The 19033-nt window shown below is 49.5% G+C and overlaps 1 protein-coding gene across 4 annotated transcripts in view; it reads right to left on the reverse strand.

The window, feature by feature from the left end:
- The window catches only part of SLC8A1 (solute carrier family 8 member A1), a 110310-nt gene extending 100403 nt beyond the window's left edge, over positions 1-9907 (reverse strand). For all 4 annotated transcript variants that reach the window (XM_075147541.1, XM_075147540.1, XM_075147543.1 and 1 more), the window contains exon 1: positions 6602-9907. In XM_075147541.1, coding sequence (XP_075003642.1) covers positions 6602-8463 — 1862 coding nt within the window. In that variant the 5' untranslated portion in view covers positions 8464-9907. The remainder of the gene's footprint in view (positions 1-6601) is intronic.
- Positions 9908-19033: the final 9126 nt, after the last annotated feature.

Here is a 19033-nt window from a genome sequence, read left to right on the forward strand (position 1 = left end):
CAGATGCTGGGATGCCAGCTGTGGTCAGCTGTCTGCTTTTTGTTCTGTTGCTCTCATTTTAAGCCCACAAATGCAGCCCTGCTGCTGGAAGAAAATTACTGAGTGCCATCCACCAAGGTCAAACCTGGGGGCAAAGTGTCAGAGGAAAGAAGCCTATTCCGCAGGCAGACTGAAACAACTTGAACTCAGCACTTGTATCGGGGTCCTGTTGTACCTAAATTGTCGGTACGACAATTTACCTCTCCCTGCTCAAGGATTTGCCACAGTAAAGGATCCCATGTGCACAGGGGAGAGAGGGACGGGTCCCTGCTCTGTTGACAAGACCTGCATATCACAGCTGCTGCTAATGCTGCTGCCAGCAGCGCTCAAGCACATGCCAGGGAAAGAAGAGAGTATGAAAAGGGGGACAGAGCTTCTCCTACCCCCCAACTCTTGTCTCCCCAGCAAGGAGCTGCAGAGCAGTGCTTCACTCCAAGATAACTCTTTCGCACACCAACAAGCTTCACTAGGGTTGCTGCTTTAATTTCTTAAAACAAGCCTAGATCCTGTGTTTCATAAATTACTACAATGCATTTAATAGGTAGCCTTTTCATAAAGGAGCACAACGGATGTGTACACAGGCTCTGATGAAGCTAATAACTGCCTCTCAATGGCTTTCAGAGAGTTATTACATATTTAAGATCCAAGCTCCCTTAATCAACCACAGAGATGCAGCTGGCAGCAGTAAATTGCCAACAACAGCTCATTACAAATAAGGAAACATTGTTTTTTTCAAGGACAAAAACCGTGTCAGTTCTTCAGCGAGAGCTAACCACTCTTGTCCTCACCCTTCTCCCCCCGATTCCCCCCAGTGATGTGCTGGCACAACTTGCTTCATCCAATACCACAACCTCGCTGCCTAATCCCCTCCACAGAGGACATCATCAAATCAAGTTCCTAGATTTCATGACTTATTTGGGCAAACGGCATGGACTGCATCCCGTGCTCACCCTCCGCAAGCAAGCTACGGGCAGGACTTGTCCCACAACCCCATGATGATATGCCACAGGAGCACACCCACTGGCCTTACTTGGGAGGAGAGGACCAGATCAGGCCATAAGACACTTGGAGGCACAGTTGCGAGTATGCGCTTTGCAGGCTCCAGACCTGACATGGCACTCGGGAATGATTTTTTCAGTACGCACCATGTCTGTGTCACTCGGTGCCCAGCCTGTGTGCACAGGACAACAGCAAGCACCTGCAGGCACTTGGGCGCAGGAGAAAGGGGAAGGTCTGTGAACACCACGTGGCCTTGTTTCCTTGCTGTCTCCTAACAGAAATGTGGGGGTTGTCCAGTGCAACCGAGACAAGAGCACAGCAGTTTAAGAGAGATGCACATGGCTGGGAGATGTTAAGGCTAACGTTTTAGGAGCGTTCAGGAAAGACTAAACATTGTATGTATGAAAAGGAAAAAAAGAAAAGACAGTTCATCCTGTTATAGCTGTATCTTCCCCCCTGAAGGAGGGACAACCAGCTTTTGGCCTTCAGGACCCAAAGCAATGATACATTTCAGCCCCAGGGAACCTCTCCTCCCCCAAACTCCCCTGGAAAGGGAAACAGGCCCCCGTGCCCTGCCCCAGCCTGCTGCCACACATGTGCTCAGCTCCCTGCTAGGGGCCATGGCCAGGGCCACCCTCCATAAGATGGACCCAGGGCACTGGGTGCTCCTGCCAAGGACCCAAGACCGAGATCCTGGTGGCCATATTTGAGCTGCCTGCAAGTCCCAGTGGGCCAGGCGAGACTGCCAGTGGCAAGGGAAAAACATGCTCTAAAACCCAAGCTGGGTGCTGGAAGCAGGCCAAATAAGAGTTTAATCTTTGTTTGGTCTGTTTTGATACCTCACACTGTGCCTCCAGACATTAACCCTGCGCGAGCCAGGGCTTGCGAGGGAGGGATGCACACTGGCCCATGCAAATGAAGTGGGATGGACAAAGAGAGAGAGAATGTGTTCAGTGATGAAACGTGAAAAGGGGAATGTTTGTTTGCTTCACCTTCAGCCTGGTTTACAGCGGTCTCTCTGCCACATCAGAAGACTCTCTGCTCTTTGATTGTGTCCCACTGCAAAGCTGACCATGCTGGAGGCTTCATTTTTTTCTCTGAAGCGGCAGGCCACGGATGCAAAACTGAGCTAGAGAGGTCCCAGGGCTGAGTCAGGATTTTATTTTTGTTGTTTCTTTAGAAATGCCTCACCCAACCTCTTTTGGAAAAGAAAAGGGGAACTTAAAAAAGCAGTACCACTTGGGTCCCCTCCCACCACAATCTATATTTATTGACACTGACATTTTTAAAGGGCTTGGGAGAGAGGCTATGTGGTCTCTGGGGTCACTTTCCCTAAAAAATCAGAGGATTTAGCTGATGTTTATGTCACTTTAGCATTTGGTTCCTAGATTTATGCTTCCAGAGAAATGCCAAAGCTGGCTTGGACAAGTCAAATTCAATGGGCCAAAAGTGACACTTCCTAAACCTGCAGCAGACACCTTTTATAAAAAGAGCTACACTATATATTATGAACAGCAAGATCTATTGACATAAGATTCTCCATGCATTTATAGGTGTAACTGCATAGGTGAAATACCAGTTTAATTGGTTATCCATATAATTGTGTATACCATCTTCTTCACTGACTTATTAATGCAGTAAAAACTTTTCTTTTGGGAGGTGTGGGTGCAGACATCTGGAATGCAGATTGTAATAGATCTCTAGTTGCAATGTTATCTCTAGAAAAACTACTATTTTTTGAACATGAAAGAACACACAGTTTTCATATAGCTTTGCAGTCACATCTGGAAGAGGTGCCCCTCCTGATGTTTTGAGACAGCAAGAAGAGATCCCATCAGCTGGGGGAAGGATTGCTTCTTCCTCTAAGATAGGAGGCTGGACTTCTTTTGAATTATTTGGCATTCGGTCAGGAGATAAAAATACACTGGCTAGATGAACCAGTGACCTCTTCTATGTCACAATAGCTGTGGTAGACGGGTGGGCAGGAAGAGCCTGCAACTACACATTTTCTCCATGTTCTCATCAAGAAAGCTTTAATCATTAATGGAGATGCAAGACAAAGCTGGAGTCATCTTGTTGAGGATGGCCCCAGAGGGAAGGCTCTCTCTTACATTTTAAATCATAGCACCCTGTCCTACTCCAATGTCTCAGAGCCCCAGGTACCCGTGCAGCATCACTGAGACTGACCTTGCTGAGACCCAAGTCAGACATCTTTAGCTTTCCCACACAGCTCGGAACAATCTGTCGTGCAAACCCAGCTAACTCCTTTGCAAAACACATTTAAACGCTGTTTGTTTCACTTGCCAACATGCACCCATTGAACACACAAGCTGTGCTTCAGGAGCAAGGAGCAGAAAAGCATCACTCCAAGAGGCTACCAGGCAATGCTGGGATAAAATGTGCCATAGGAGGACCAACATCTTCTCCATTATACATCTTTTTTGGTAGCATCGGAATGAGATCTTTGTCTGAATGCACAGGAGTGGCACGGCTTCAGCAGTTACACAGCTATTTTGTGTGCTCTGGGAAAGGGGACGTCAACAGATTGCAGAAGTCTCTCTGGACGCTGCAAACAAACAACATGTTACATAATTGGGCCTTTTGGGAAAGGGAGGAAGGTCTCCAGGAGATCAGGGCCCTCCCAGTGCTTTCTAATTTTACTGGGACTTACCAGCAAGCCAGCCCTCTAATAATAGAGGCTTGTACACAGTTTTCTTTCATCGTTGTGTCCCCCTGCACTGCCCTACCTTTGTTGTTAGTGCCCCAGAAAAACATATCTTACTTAATTTTATCAGATTGATACAGCCTAGAATGGCAGAGCTGAAGAGGCACTAAAGACTTTTAGAAAGGACAGCAAAGCCATCTCTTGGCCACCAGAGCATGGGAAAACCTGAAGTTTTAGAACTTTATTGAATCAAATGTGCTAGGGAATTGCACCATTCTACATAGCTGTGATTTAGCTGAAGCACAGCACTACAAGCAATAACACAGCAAACAGGGTTTAGCTCTATAATCCACATATTGTGCTAGCGCATCTTCTTTATTCCCATTAGAGCAAATTCTTCCAAGGGAGGATGCCTGTAAGCAGCACCTCAGCTTCAGGACCACACCGCCTTTGTGCTGCAGGGCTGTCCTAAACTGGTGCCCAGGCAAACACGGACCTGCAGGAAATCTTCTGCAAGTCAGATTGTATCATCCAACACCTGAACATGGACTGTAGCAGCTAAGTTTCAGATGAATACCTACTGCCTTTCAGGCACACGAATAGATTGCAATTTGTACAATCGGTTTCATCCTTCTCCCAGAAAAATAAGGTATGTGCATGTCCTCTCTTACCTGAATGGAGCAAGCCCCTTGGTCAACATATGGCCCTGCAGACACCACCTCCTCCCACCCCATTCCCCAAGCCCTCATCTGTACCAGGTTGTGAACTCTTAAAGTGGTGCTTCCCATGTACCGTCCCTCCCTAGGATTCCAGGGAGAGATAGTTTAAAGGCAATAGAGATATGATGGCAATGCCCTGGCATCTGGACAGAAAAAACACACTCGGGTTTTTAAGAAAGCGGTTTTCCCCCATTTCTTGCTTGCTGTACGCACGCTGATAGCCAGTAAGAAAAGCAAGGTGGAGGCTTGCCGCCGCGGGGAGGGCACACCAGCACGCCGCGGGAGGCCAGGCAGCAGCTCTGACAGGATGTGGTCAGCTCGTCTCCAGCACACCCCTTGGTTACTGGGCTCTTGGCAAAAGTCATCAGTGAACAGCTTCGTGGAGGAAGGGCCACCAGCAGCGGCAGTAGGCACAGCACAGCGGGCCCCAGCGCAACGTCGGGGAGAAGGCACTGCTGTCCCACTGCAAAACCCCACATCACAGACTGAGCACCAACAGGCAGCGCAGACACAGGTGACACTACCTGTCTTTGATGAAGGACAGCACAGAGATCCCGGCCAGAGTGATGGATCCAAGACAAGGGGGAAGCTGAAGCCCCTCTGAGCGCAGTCTCAGAGCCGGCGGCCCTGTGTTTGGCCTGCCATGTAAACATGTCACATCCCATGGGAACTGAGATCAAACGTCAAAGTCTTCCTGCCAGTAGCCCAGTTTTGCTAGCGCTGAGTGACCTGGTTAAAAAGTAAAGAGCCTTTGGGGGATATCCTTATAGCCTAGTTCATTGCATCTCGGCAGATAACTCCCTGGTTCTCCCAAAATGAAAAAAAAAAAAAAATCAAATAACTGCATTCCTCTCTACTATAGTTATCATTCAGGAGCCAGGAACAAAGGCATATCGTGTGCTCTCGACCCTTGTGTGAGCAACATGCATGTTCTGGCCTCCAGATGGCTGGAGCTGTGAAGTTCTTGCTCAGTTTTTCCTGAGAAGTCAAAACCCCAACTGGTCTAATACTCTGCCTGAGAACTACAAATCACTTTTTTTCTTTCCCCCTACTTCAAGAAGTTTTATGATTCCCATTTGCTCCATTCTCCCTGTGCGTATGGAGCAGATACAAGTAACAGATAGAACGTAAGGCCCACTCTCAGCACTCGTCATGGGTCTATCTCAGCTCCTAAGAGACCAGTTGTATGATACGCAACACCCAAGCCAACATTTAGCTCTCCCTTGACACAGCAGTGCCCTTTATCAGTGACTGCTCCAAGTTCTATGCAGTGGTTTTGTGCGACAGTCTACTGTTGGCAGGGACTTATCTACAGACACAGACTTCACTGTAGGAAGAGCCTGAGGCTGGAACAGCACAACTCCCAACCCTTGTTCCTCCCAGAGCCCCAACTGGACAAGGAAATGTCTTCATGACATACCCAAGGATAGATGTTTTCTACCATGATTTACTGGGCTAATTTATATTCTCCATATAATGTAATAAGCAAGGCTACAGCACTAATAATTTTTCCACCATCCACCTAGCAACACTCAGGAGTAGCCTCCAACAGCTTTCAGCCTCTTTTTTGTTTGCAAGCAGCCAAATGTGGATGCAGTTGCATCCTAACCATGAGGCTTCTCTGCATGACAATACTTTTCCAGGACATGCATTGGACCCAGGCCTGCAGCCTTTAGAAGAGGAGGAGGTGAAGTGACCTTCACCAAAGCCCTGAACAGAGCATCAGTGGAACAGGCTGTGGCCCAGTCCTGGATGACCTGACCCTCAACGGGCAAGGGGAAGTAGGTACCACAATTCATACACTCAGTTTAGGCCCTTCGCAAGGCAGGTCCTTGTGACTGGGCGGTAACAGCCAGCTTGGTTTTGTTCTCTGCTCCACTTTATAGCTGAGGCTATATAGATCTTGCTCAGCGCATGGGTAGGGTGCAGGAGGCTGGGGTCTCAAACCAGTCCCACCTCCCTGCTGCTAGAAGGGTGGAGTGCCCCTAAGCAGGCATCACTCTCTGGTCTGTTAGCAAAGCAGGAACGCAGCATTTCAGGCTCCCCAAAGCACGTAAGGCCATTCATGGATACTGCAACGCGCTGGCACCCAAACGCCTCCAGTGCGGCTCTGGGAGCCATGTGCATTTAATTTCAGGAGAACCAGAGACTGTAAGTAACGAATAAAACCTTCACTTACACTATCTCATCATTCTGGAACTCCAGCTCCCCGCAGGTATCTTCAAAGTCCTCTCCTCCACCTTTGGCTGAGCCTTCAATGGTTTTGTAGGGCACAATAACATTTCCTCGCGCACCAGAGGTTCGCAACACTTTCACTTCCATGGTCCCCACACTTTCACTGACATGCGTTACTGGCTCCTCAAAGGTGAAGATGCCAGCGTGGTCATCATCAAAGATGGTGACGGTGGCAGTAGATGGTGATCCCAGGCAGGCAAGTGTTGAGACACGACTGGCCTCTAGAATACCCTCATCTGAGGCCTCAGCGCTCACGCGGACGTTGCTAAGATGGACTAGGAAGTTCTCATCCTCCTCAAATATGTCATCGTCGATTATGCCAACTCGGATTTCCTTCTGGGTCTCTCCAGGCTTGAAGACCACTGTCCCTTCAGTGAACTCATAGTCAGAGCCGGCATTGGCTGTCCCATCCTCTGTCCGGAAGTCAACGTACACCGTGTTGGTCAAGTCGCCTCCCCGGCGCATGATGGTTAGGGCGACAGTGCCACAGTTCTCCAGGCACTGGTAGGTACCCTGCTCAAAGTAGAGCTTGCTGATGGGATCATTTTCTGCCACCTCACTGTTGACCTCATGCATGCTGACGGCTTTGCGGGCCTGGTCTGCAGCATGTCTCTTCAAGATGTTGCCAGCTCCCGTCATGAGCCGAGTGGCCTGAATGCGGTAAAAGGCCCTGCTCTTCTGCTGCTGGCTCAGGACCTGGTAGTTGGCCAACTCTATAAGCTGTTCAATTTCCTTGTCGGGGTGCTTTTGTTTCAGCTCCTTCAGGATTCGAGCCATTTCCCTCCTGGCTTCCTCATCATCCTGGTCTTTCTCATCTACCTCCAACACCAGTGTCCCATCCAAAAAGTTCTCCACATGAGAATTAGCAACCTTTCCGTCCATCTCAATATCAGCTTTGGAGGAGGGCCGGTCACCCTCATGCTCAATGATCATGCCTCTCTGCTTGCCAGCTCGGTATTTCTTGTAGACATACTTGTAAAATAAAAGCCTCCTGTCAGCTATCCAGGCAAATACCACACAGATGGGGAAGAAGAAGAAGGTGAGCAAACCTTCCCAAACCTCCACAATCCCAGGAGAAGACACAGATAAAATAATGTAAAGCCAAGTGTAGGCAAAGATGCTCCAGGCCGCTGTAACAAAAAACACTCGCAAGTGCTTGATCTTTCTTATCTCTCCATCTGGAACAACGTAAACACAGATCGCAATGATGACAAACATGTTAAACGCAGCACTCCCCACAATTGTGCTTGGCCCCAAGTCCCCTGCCGTGAAGCCATGGCCACACACTTCGATAACAGATAGGAGGATCTCGGGGGCAGACGAGCCCAAGGCCATTAGTGTGAGGTTAGAAACGGTCTCGTTCCAGATCCTCACCGTGGTTTTGCTGGTCTCGCCGTTGGGCTTCTTGATGGTTATTTCCCGCTCTTGGGATGTAATAACTTCGATGGAGGACATGAAGCGGTCAGCTATGATAGATACTCCCAGGAACATGTATACCATTGCTACAAAATACACTGTTGCCCGAGCAATTTTGTCACCGAATGAGGGGTCCTGGGGTTCCCATATTGGTAAAATCACACCCTTTTTGCAGATGTATGAGCCAGTGCACTCCTCGGTGTCGTTCACAGGCAATTCGCTGGGGCTCTCTGCATGTATGCCGTGCACATGGAAGAGAAACACCAGCACAACGCTCAGGAGTTGGAAGCTCACTGGGAAGGTGGGTGGTTGAGTTGCTCGCGACATGGCCACTTCCACCAAAGAGGTCCCAAACGTCCTCAACCTGCAGAAACAAAAGGAAAGATGCATTAAGTGAGGCCGACAAGAAATAACAGATTTTCCTCTACACCCTGTTTATTTCCCATCTTTCCCAAACATAATCAAGTTACCCTGTTACTCAAGAAGACCCATCTAATGAGCCCATTTGTGTTATGATTACTCCAGTTTTCCATGTACAAATTATTTGTTCAGTTATCTGGACAAGGATGGATTCAGACGCTACTAGTGGGCTAGCACCTACCCCCTTTAGCTACTTTGATGTTTAATGCCACTTTCCTTCTCTCCGCTGAACGCCTATTTCTTCAACTGCATTTTCTTGTTTCTCATCTAATTAAAGCCCATCATTCTGCTTCACAGCTGGCAGAAGTGTTTCCCATTTCAAAAGTACAGTGCACTCACTCACTAGAGTTTGGGGTAAGAGCAGGAGAGGACAGGGAAATCTACTCTCCCCCCATCATTTTAAAAAAATATTTTATACTTGCCATTTTTAATCACTGTAAACTATGTATTTCACAGCCTTTTCTTGCTCACAGTCCTCCCAAGCATCTACTCCACATCAGAAATCTGCACGAAGTGAGCTCAAGCCCTGGCAAAACCTTGTTCTTAACAGTAACTTGGTCAGAAGGTGCACCAGAAGGGCAGTCTTTAATTAATGATTTTGGAGCCATTCCTTCCACGGCGCATCACTTTGCACCTTCCCAAAACTGGAAAGAGCCCCATATGCATCCAAGCCTGGCTCTCTTGGCATGCTTTGAGAGGAAACCTGTCCCCGCGCTCTTTTCCCACTAGGTCAGCTTTGACGGCTTCCCCTTCAAGGGCCTTTCTCACTCCATTTACAACATCAGTCATCAGGCATGACAGCAGTACTTGCCCTTGTCCTGTCTCAGGATTTTCCAGCAGTGTAGAGGAGCTGTTAAAGAGGTTTGCAGTTAGTTAACAGTGCATAAACCGACAGAACAGATGCCTTTAAGTACATAGAGATGCTTAGTGCAAAAACCTGAGCATGCTCAGTGTTACATTCTCAATTTTACTAGCCAATAAAAGCCAGATTCCTAGTTATTAAAGCTATATTTTCTCCTCAAGGAGAGCCTTTGCCATACTATGCTTCTCCATTCCAAGTTAATTTAATTGCACGGTACTTAAAAATGTTTCTATGAAGACAGGAAAATGAGTACGTCAATACCTTTACTTTACTGGAGAATACAAAAGGCTGAACTTGTTTTGCTCATAAAAAACACACCCCAGAAAGGAAAAAAAAAAAAAGAGTCCAGCCATGAAAGGTTTCAACTTCTAAGAGAAGGATGGTATTCCCAGGCCCATATCAGAGATGGGACACAAGCAGGAGATCCAATCAACGCCTCCCGAAGTCCAGCCTCCGCAACGCCTGGCAGGTCTCACCCTACCATTTGCCATCTGCCTGGTCTCCAGCAAACACAACGCCAGGTCTGACAGCTGCACAGCTGCATGGGCTGGGAGACACAGACCAACCCATCCATGCTAAAGGCTGCACTCAGTGACAGCATCGCCGCTGTCACCTGGGCCCAGTCATAGTGAGCGTGACCCAAGCAGGATGGCTAAGCACACCTTCCCTCTTCCTCCTGAAAGAGGGCTTGTTTCAACAGCACAGCTGGGAACCAGGCTGGCTCTCCAGCCACACAGCAGGCTACAGATGCTGCATTGCTGACTGCAAAAGTCCAGCCAGGCAGGCATTCCTGGGGAGAAACATCTACCCTCCTAAACAGGAACACACCAATGCTTCCTTGAAGAAAAGCACCACCCGTCTCCTTATCCCCCATGACACAGAAATCACCCCTCCTCATTAGGGCAGGGGCATACTACGCAGGGACAGGGCTGCATGCAAGTGAAGAACTGGCTGGAGGAAGCAATGGGTACCATCCTGCATCGACGTTACAGGATCTACTCCACAAAAAGACATTGTAATGATGGATCAAAGCCCTCTCCTCCATTTGCTTTTATTTAAGGATGCTGTAGTAGGATTATTGGGCTGGAAGAATAATACTGAGAATTTATCAAGACAGTTTTATATAAATGGCATTTCCTCATCAGGAACTGTTGGTCTGCCTCCCCCCCCCCCAATTTTCTAATTAAGAAAAGAAAAAGATACACAGAGCAGGAAGTGAGCAAGTCAGAGAGCTGGGTGATAAGAACAGATAAGATGAACAAGAAAAAGCAAGTCTCCTGTATGAAGACAGATTTAAAAGAAAGGAGTTGTTTGCGTTGGAAATCCTGCTAATGCTACGAAAAGCTCTTACTGCCGGAGTCAGAAGCCCTGAACATTGCTCCCCTGATCACAGTCCCTGGGTACCTTCTGCTTCCCAGCATGCAGGCTGTAGTCTCGGCTTACAAATCTGAAGTAAAAAATTGAAAACATGATGTTTGTAAAGAAGAGTACCTTGTGGCAGGCCATTTGGCAGATAGCTAAGTTGAAACAGATGTGTGTTCATGGTCATTGAAGTTTAGCTGAACCATAAATTAGTCACCCATTATCTGTACTCCTGTGTTTCACACTGCTCCAAACCAAGTCTTGGAGACATTCGATAAAGGGGCTGTCAAAACATAGGCTGACTTGGTATCAACTCTGCTTATCCCAGATAGCTCCTAAGTGTAGTTTTGGGTTTTTTTAAAAATTTGTAGGCTTAAAAAAAATTTTGTGGGGGCATAAAATATTACTCGGCTGCATGGTTCTTCACCCTCTCTTTCTAATGGGTAGTAGTTTCAACAGAAAACTCAAGAGCTTCCACCTGCCCTTGTTCAGTTAATTTTCTCCCTGTGGCAAGTCATATCCTTGCACATGTACAATTATTCAGAGCAACCAGGCATTGTGAAATCCCCTTGGCAAGAAGAGGAAACAGATGGTTCTAGAGAAAATATTATGCTTTGGGTCACTGATTTAGGTCATAAAGAATAGGAGAGTCCCATCACACTTTGAACCAACTCTACAGTCTTAAAAGGATTTGAGCACTGGAAGTCTCAGCCAGAAAAAAGATGCCCACTAAATCAGATTAATAAGTCACTTGAACTTTGTTTGCCACGTTGTTCCCTTTCAAACATTCTAATATAAGTTGGTTTTGGTTTGTTGTTTGGTTTTGGTTTGGGTTTTTTTTTTTTTTTTTTTTTTTTTAAATCAAGTCCCATATTACGTTAAACAGGAGGAAAAAAGGCCTAGAAGTTTGCATCTGAGCAATCCATATTTCTGGCCTTCCCATCCAGCTCTCCATGTACAAACAACATTTTTCCTTCAGACGGCAGGAGATAAGAAACATGGAACTTTTCTGGGGAGTTCAGATGGGTGGGGAAAGGCTTTGGAAGAAAAAGCCACCAGCCCTGGCAATGTCCCAGGACCCTTCTTTGAGCAGCAGTAGCATCCCCCAACTCTACGTTGGACTTTCTCCAGCATTTTGTGGTGTGGTCATTCAGCAAGATTCACATACCTTCACCAGCTTTCCTACTTAAACCAATTCACAATGAGTGTTATTAACACCAGACTTGGGAATTATGGAGGGCTAGAAAATGCTTGGCCTCAACATGCTGGTTACACACACGCACAATCAGAGCCTGACACTCAAAATATCTCTGAGAAGCGGCTGCTATAAAATTAGCAGCATTTCTTTATGTGTACAATCCAAAATAAACAGCTTGGTCCCCAGTGACCCTCTTACTCTGCATTTGCATAGGGTCTCGGCCCATGGTCAGCACACTGCTGCAGGCGCAGCGGTAGGAATATTCCCAGACAAATCATTCATATTATTCTCTAACGAGAAGCAAGGCTACCAGAACACCAGCCCTCCCTCCAAACCCAACTTTGTTAGCTTTTCATTAAGTTGTCTCAATTGCATTTCCCATCCCAGCCATCAACAATAAAAGCAAATGCGGTAGCTGATTCACAGCATGCCAGGTTAGAAGCCCCGGCAAACCTTGCCTGCCGCGGTGCTCGTGGCCTCGGTGTCACTCCCGCAACACCTCTCGGGTCAGATTTATCACGGCAGCACCGGGCAGGGGCACAAGCTGCTCTCGAGCTCAGTGCTGGCCATACAAGGGTGGTAAAGAACCACAAACCACCACCCCAGGCCAGCACAACCCTGCCCATAAGCACAACCCCATGCCCAGGGGCAGCACCCAGAGCCCTGTTTTACCACCGAGGGAGCGGAGCTGTCCTGGGGCTCCCTGGAACTGGCTGCCTGAGAGCTTTCAGGTAGAGCTGGAGCTAACCAGGAGACCTAGATCCCAACTTGGGCTCTCCTGAAGTCGCAGCTGTGCCCCTTCCCCTTGCAGACAAGCTCCCCCAGGGCGTTAGCAGTTGTTTTTGCACAGTCATGGAGGAAAGTCTGCGAGAGGCTGCATGGTCCCTTCGAGGCAAGCTCAGTTTAGATGCAGCTTGCGGCCAAGGGATGTTGGTCCAGCCTTTATTCCAACCCTTGGTGTTGCGAAACACAAGGAGGGCAGTTGTTGTCCACAGCAGGGCTAGGAGGGTTGCAGAGATGTTTGCCTCCCTGCTGGACATGGGAGCTCTAGGTTTTACAAATTGGTAGGAGAGAGCTCCTGCTGCCAGCTCGTGCTCCAGCCCCCCAGCTCAGGAGCTGCCAGATGGGGAGAAAACAGCCTTTTAGACTCTGCTCTGACCTTTCCCTGGCAGCAACGCTTCTTCAGGCTGGCTGGTTGCTGCATGCAAAACGAGCCTGAAAGCTGCTCTGCGTTTCAACAAAGCACAGCTTTTCCTTTGCAGCAACCTCCCTAAAGTCCCATCTCCATTTGGGCGCTTTGCCCTTGAAATATCCACTGTAAGACCTTTCCTGTTATTTTCCTACACCTTTGTATCACACACAGCTTTATGACCATCTGCAACAAGCTGGTAGCACCATTATTTTTCAGAGTACTGAAAAAACACTGCTAGCCCAGACACTTTCATTATAGAAGAAGGATTGGGCAAGGACGAAAATGGCCTGGGCTCACAAGGAATGAGTGGCCACACAAACAGAAAGTGAGAGTCTTTTCATGGCGAATTTTCTTCCCAGCATTCAACAGAAAACCCGTACAGAACAGCTGTAACACAGCAGCATTCACTCCATTACAGCCACCTCCAACGCCACCCAACGGTGCCTACCCCACTGCGACATCAGCTTCATAATAAACATCACTACTGTGAATTTACTGCCAGCTTGCATGGGAGAGAGTGTCCTCACAGCTGTGTCGCTGGTGTACGGGAGGTGGGAGCAGCACCCTCTCCCACAGATGACTGGTTGCCTGCTGGGGGGCAGTAGGAAGTTTGCTCTACACACAAGAACGGCTGCTTTTTGACATGCTGTGGGGACACAACCAGGAGGATGTTGCAACATTGCAACACCATGGGGACTCCCAGCCAGCCCTCCCCTATCCCATCGGCAGAGCTAGACAGAGAGGAACTTTTCCTAGTGAGAGTGCACTGCTGCAGGGACACAGGAAAGGCAGCTCAAAACCCCTTTTGCTGGTGTCAGGGGCAGGAGAAAGATGGTCCCTCTTCAGCCAGAAGGGCCAAAAACTTTGACAAGGAAGAAGCTAGTAGCTACTGCAAGGTACAGGTAGCCTGCAAGCTAGAGAAACAGAGCCTCAAAGAAAGCCAGCTACTCACTCCCCTGCCAGTGTCCCTGGTGAAATCACAGCAACCCCCCAAAAGGCCCCAACTGAGAGAGCAGGCTCTCCTAGCCAACAAGTGCCTCCCCCCCCCCCCCGGCAAAAATGGCTGTTTCGAGTTATGTGCCCTATGCTCTTATCCCAAAGTCAGACCTTAAGTCTCCAAGTCACAGCACCCCTTTCCCAGATTCTCTTGCAGGAGAGCAGCACTTAGAGTCTACTGCAAGCAATAACCAGCCTTCCCTGGGGTAAGTGCTGCACACCTCGCCTCCATGGGTGGGACTCATACCCACTGCCCCATCTCTGGAGGGCTAGCAAACCTCTCCTCTCCTGCTGACCCTTCCTGGCCACGCTGAAGCCTGTACAGCTGTGCCTCATTGAAAGCAGCAATCTGCTTCACAGCAGGGCAGCTCGAGCAAAGCCCGTACTGGGAAAAGACATGACTGTAGGGAAAAAAAAAGCCCAAACAAATTGTCTGGTCTCTGACCATCAATCAGTAAATCAGCCAAGAGCCTAGGTCCAGCTTCCTACAGCTGAGGGACACAAAACGGATGCCAACAGCCCTGCAAAGTTCAGGGTGCTTGGAGATTTGTCTAGGCAGCCACAGGCTCCGCTGGCTTCACTTCTGATCTTGATGCTGAGCCGTGGCACAGCTTTGGTAAAAAGTAGCTCCTGCCAGCTGTGATTTTTACCCATCAAAGCAGGAGAAGGACCCTACCGCCACTCTGGCTGTACATCCAGACCTGTGGAGGAAAGCCGGTATGTCCAAATACCATGTTGCCACTCAGGGCCATGCAGTGTGACAGCACTTTAAACACAGCTTGGAAAACCCTCCACTCACAGCCCTGCTCTGGCTCTGCCCGGGTCCTTCTCCCTTCCACCCAGCTCTGCCACTCCAAAACAGGCACAGCCTGTTGGCATCCCCTGCCCATGACCCTCCAGATCTCCACATCAGGAAAATGATTTCCATCAGCATCCTGATTGCATCAGTACAAAAAACCATCAAAACCTTTCCAAATATAGTCAGAGGCACAAGCCCTCCATGAAGCCAATCAAATAAAATACACATCAGGCCACCCTGTTTTCTGTAAAGAACATTAAAAAGTTAGAACAATTATCAGTCTGCAACCGATTTTTCCAAGTATCCTATCTCTTCAATGAAGCATCCAATCTCCTCCCACAATCTCCCCAGCAACTTTCCAAAATAAACAGATAAATAGAGAAAATAAAACATCCCCGATATAAAATTTCAGCCAGATTGGATGAATTTGGGGGCAGCTTGTAGGGACTGAGCTTGGAAGTGTTTGTCGGGGAGATTCCAGCCTTGCTTTTTAACGCGTGGAGACCAAGTGGCAAATCATCCCTTTCCCCCATGATTCAAGATCTCAGCAAGGAAAATGCCAGGAAACGAGAAGCAAGGGAGAAATACTACACTTCTTTTGGGGTTGTGGGGTTTTTTTGGTTTTTTTTTTTTTACATCTCCCCTCCTACCTGCTGCTGTCTCCAGACCATTTCTCTATCCCTACCACCTGCTTTTGGTCTCTTCTTTATCAAGCAACATCAGGCTCTTCCCCATTATTTCTCTTGGGCTGTTAATGCCTTCCTCTGCCTGTGGATCTCCCTCGCTGATTTAAGCATGGTGCTTTCTGCCTCGCCTCCACGAGCTGGCTTTGAGGCTGCCTTGCCGACAGACTCCCTCTGCGATCTCAGGGCAGCCCTTCACCTCCCTGTGCTCTGTGTCTCCCACTGTAAAATGGGAAGAGCACCTCCCATGAGTGTTGGGAGAATAAAACACAGCTAATAGCTAAAGCCTGAGGCTCCTGGGTAGCCTGGGAAGGAAGCATCTGCCCAGAGGTGCCCCATAGGGGCCAGGAGAGAGGAATTAGCAGGCCTGTTGCTTTCCTCTTCGTCTCCCTTTGTGTGCTCTGCCCATTTTTGCACTGGGTTTGTAGCTGTGTGTGGGTCCCCTGTGCAGCGGGATGCTCTCTTGGGTTCCGTGGGAGGAAGGAACAGAAAGTTTCAAGGGAGCAGAGACAAATGCCCAGCCCCAGCTCCCTACGCCCATCCGGGGACGAAGAGGTGGGAGACGTCCCTGGGAATGCACGTGGGGAAAGGCTGAGGTGAATGCAGGTTGTGGACCTGGGCAATTTGGACGTTGTCCTAGACAAGAGCTGGGCAGGTTAGTTTGGGCTGGAGGCTTACCCTGGCACGCTCCATCCATCAGCTAGGTGGCTAGCCCTGGCTGGTGAAGGGTGGTAGCACCTCCCAGAAGAGAAACCGTCCAGAGGTACAGCTCTCGCACCGCTGACTCTAGAGGGAGCTGAATGCTAGTGCCAAGCAGATGCCCAGTTTTTAGACCACCAGATCTCAGGAAAGGGAGTCTAAGCCCAGATGTGTGCTGGACCTTGGTTGCCTATCTCAAAGGCGAGGTTGATCACCCCTGTCTCCTCTCTAGTCTCCCCCACCTTCTCTGTCTCCTCAGGAACTCTTTGCAGCAGCAAATCTCACTTCTATTTGTAGCCAGGTTTCCTTAGGAAGCCAGGCATATGAAATCACAGTTTCCACGTCTGTCTGTCTGTTCACATTGCTCCCCCTGCTCCCAATTTCAGCTAAAGTCACCAGAGGGATAGAGATAGAGGAGAAAGCCAAGTTCCTACAAGCTTCCTGAAAATGGCTGGAGAGATACCACTCACACCCTTGGCAAAGGAAAGACCGGTTAGTGAGCTCAGCCCATATTGGATGCCAGAGTCCCGATGGCACAGCACCCTGAGCACCCTGCAGCAGACCCAGGTGCAGCCAGGATTTGCACAGCTGCAGGCACCTATGTCCATGAGCTGGGAGCACATGCAGATCACGGCACCCCGAGCCTGCACAGAGCTCCGGGTTGTTCACTGTACCAGTCACAAGGAGAGCCAGTATCGCATGCCATTTGTATTGTCTATGACCAACCTGTTGGTTGATTGTCCAGTGATGCTCGTGCCTTGGGGGACACTGCGCTTTATTATAGGATCTGAGTTTCATTAGGATGCTGGAGAACAGTGGCTTTTCCCTGGTAAGCCAGCAGGACTGTATCCCCCCGAAAACACAGCAGAAAACCAAATTCTGTCCTAGACGCAATGCTGGAAAATTGCAACCCTGACAGCCTGAGCAGATCAGGACACTACAAAAGGCCCAAACAGGCAGAGAAATGGCTGTGCCTATATGGCATCATGCAAGGTGCTGTGGAGACTCCCAACAGCCAAGTTCATGCCATGCCGTGTACAGCAGTGCCAGGAGAGCAAACTAGGTGCAGCCTGGGCAGCTGCAGGACGTTTCAGGAGCAATTCACAGCCAAAAGATCACAGGAAGCCTAGTGAAAATGGGGGAGAGAAAAGCAAGCAAAGTTTCATCAGCTTAAAACTGTGCTACTTGGTGTTGGCATTCAGGGATGCTAGGCATAAAGAGTACATCCGATCTCCTCAGGTATCTTGAACACAAACTCTGGTACAGAGGAAGCTTTGAGCAGCGTGGCTCCTCAGCACTGGCTTAGGAGTTGTTTATGCCTCCAGAGAAACAGAGATGGTGCGGTATAAGAGTAGTCAAGCAATGCATCTTTCCTGGGGAGACGGTGGTGGGGGTTCATGGCTTGGCTGGTAGGTTATGGCTCTAGAAATGCTAGATTATTTCCCTATTTGGGCTAAATGCTTCTGCTGGAAAAGGGGCAAAGCTGCTATTGAAGAACCCATCGGAAGGAAAAGGGGAGAAAAAAACATTTATCAGATGCATCCAAGGGAACACAAATGCCTGTCTTTGGTGATGTCCACTGCCCCAGCCAAAGCCATACAGCACAGCTCTTTTTTTCCCCGACCGCCATCATCGCACCAATGTGCAAGTGTCCCAGCTTCCCTTTTCTAAATAAAAGTGCACCTCTTCTCTTTGTGGTGGTGAGAAAAAGCACATGGATGCCTAGGCAGGTGTCGGGAGAGTGCACAGAGAACCCCAGCCTCTCTCAGCCCCCATTTCCATTGCCTGACTCGTGGATTTCCAAGATCTGGGACTGGAGGAACAGCTTCCTGTGAAGCGCAAGCAAAGAGGAGCCCTGAAATCAAACACTCGCACCCACATGCCTGTGACCTTGTGGTTTTACTACAGCTTTCATTTTTAGACTCCAGTTCTCTCTAGTGCTTGCTGCATTTCTACAACATTTTGGCAGTTTGCTTTCACCCTGGAGACAGGGCTGAGTGTGGGGTTGCTTAGCATGGCTCGGCGGGGAGGGAAGCAACAAGGCTACGATTAAAGAATTAAACTCGAGATGACGGAAGAGCCCCAGCCATGCTTCCACCTAGACAAAGCCTACGTGATGAGCACTGCTTAATGACAGCCCTTAATAACACACGCCGATGAAGACGAAAACGGGAATTTCATTGTGGCTGCAGGTGCCTCCAACCACTCACCTCGGAAACCGTTTCAAGGCAGAAATCCCCAGGGCTGCAGGAAAAGCAGCCCTGCCTGGGGGCACGAACACCCCCGCCGGGCGGAGGCACCGCACCCCCGCCGCCGCGCACGGGGGAAGATGCCCGTAAGCCCCCCCGGGGGGAGGCGGTTTGCTCCAGCCCCCTCCGCGGCCCCACCTGCCCGGCAATGCCCGGCCCTTGGGGTAGGAGGGAGGCAATCCCCCGCCGCAGCCGCGCCTCCCGTCGCGACATGTCGCGATTGGCCGGCGGGGGAGGTTGGCGAGCCCCATCGCCTGCCTAAAGGTGCCGTGGCTGGGTTGCAAAAAGCATTCCCGGGGCGGGGGGGGGGGGAAGCATCCTACCCCCACCTCCCCATCGGCTCCCACACGGCTCCGGGCCCCCCATCCCGCCTCCCCCACCCTCCCCCGGCACTGGGGACCCGCTGTAGAAACCAGTGTCGGGGCGGCGGGGGACTCGCCGCGCTGGGCAGGGCTGGGGCCGGGGCGGGGGCCGGTCGGTCGCGGTCTTACCTGGCGGGG

This window comes from Calonectris borealis, chromosome 3, assembly GCF_964195595.1.
Source record: "Calonectris borealis chromosome 3, bCalBor7.hap1.2, whole genome shotgun sequence".
Classification (NCBI taxonomy): domain Eukaryota; kingdom Metazoa; phylum Chordata; class Aves; order Procellariiformes; family Procellariidae; genus Calonectris; species Calonectris borealis.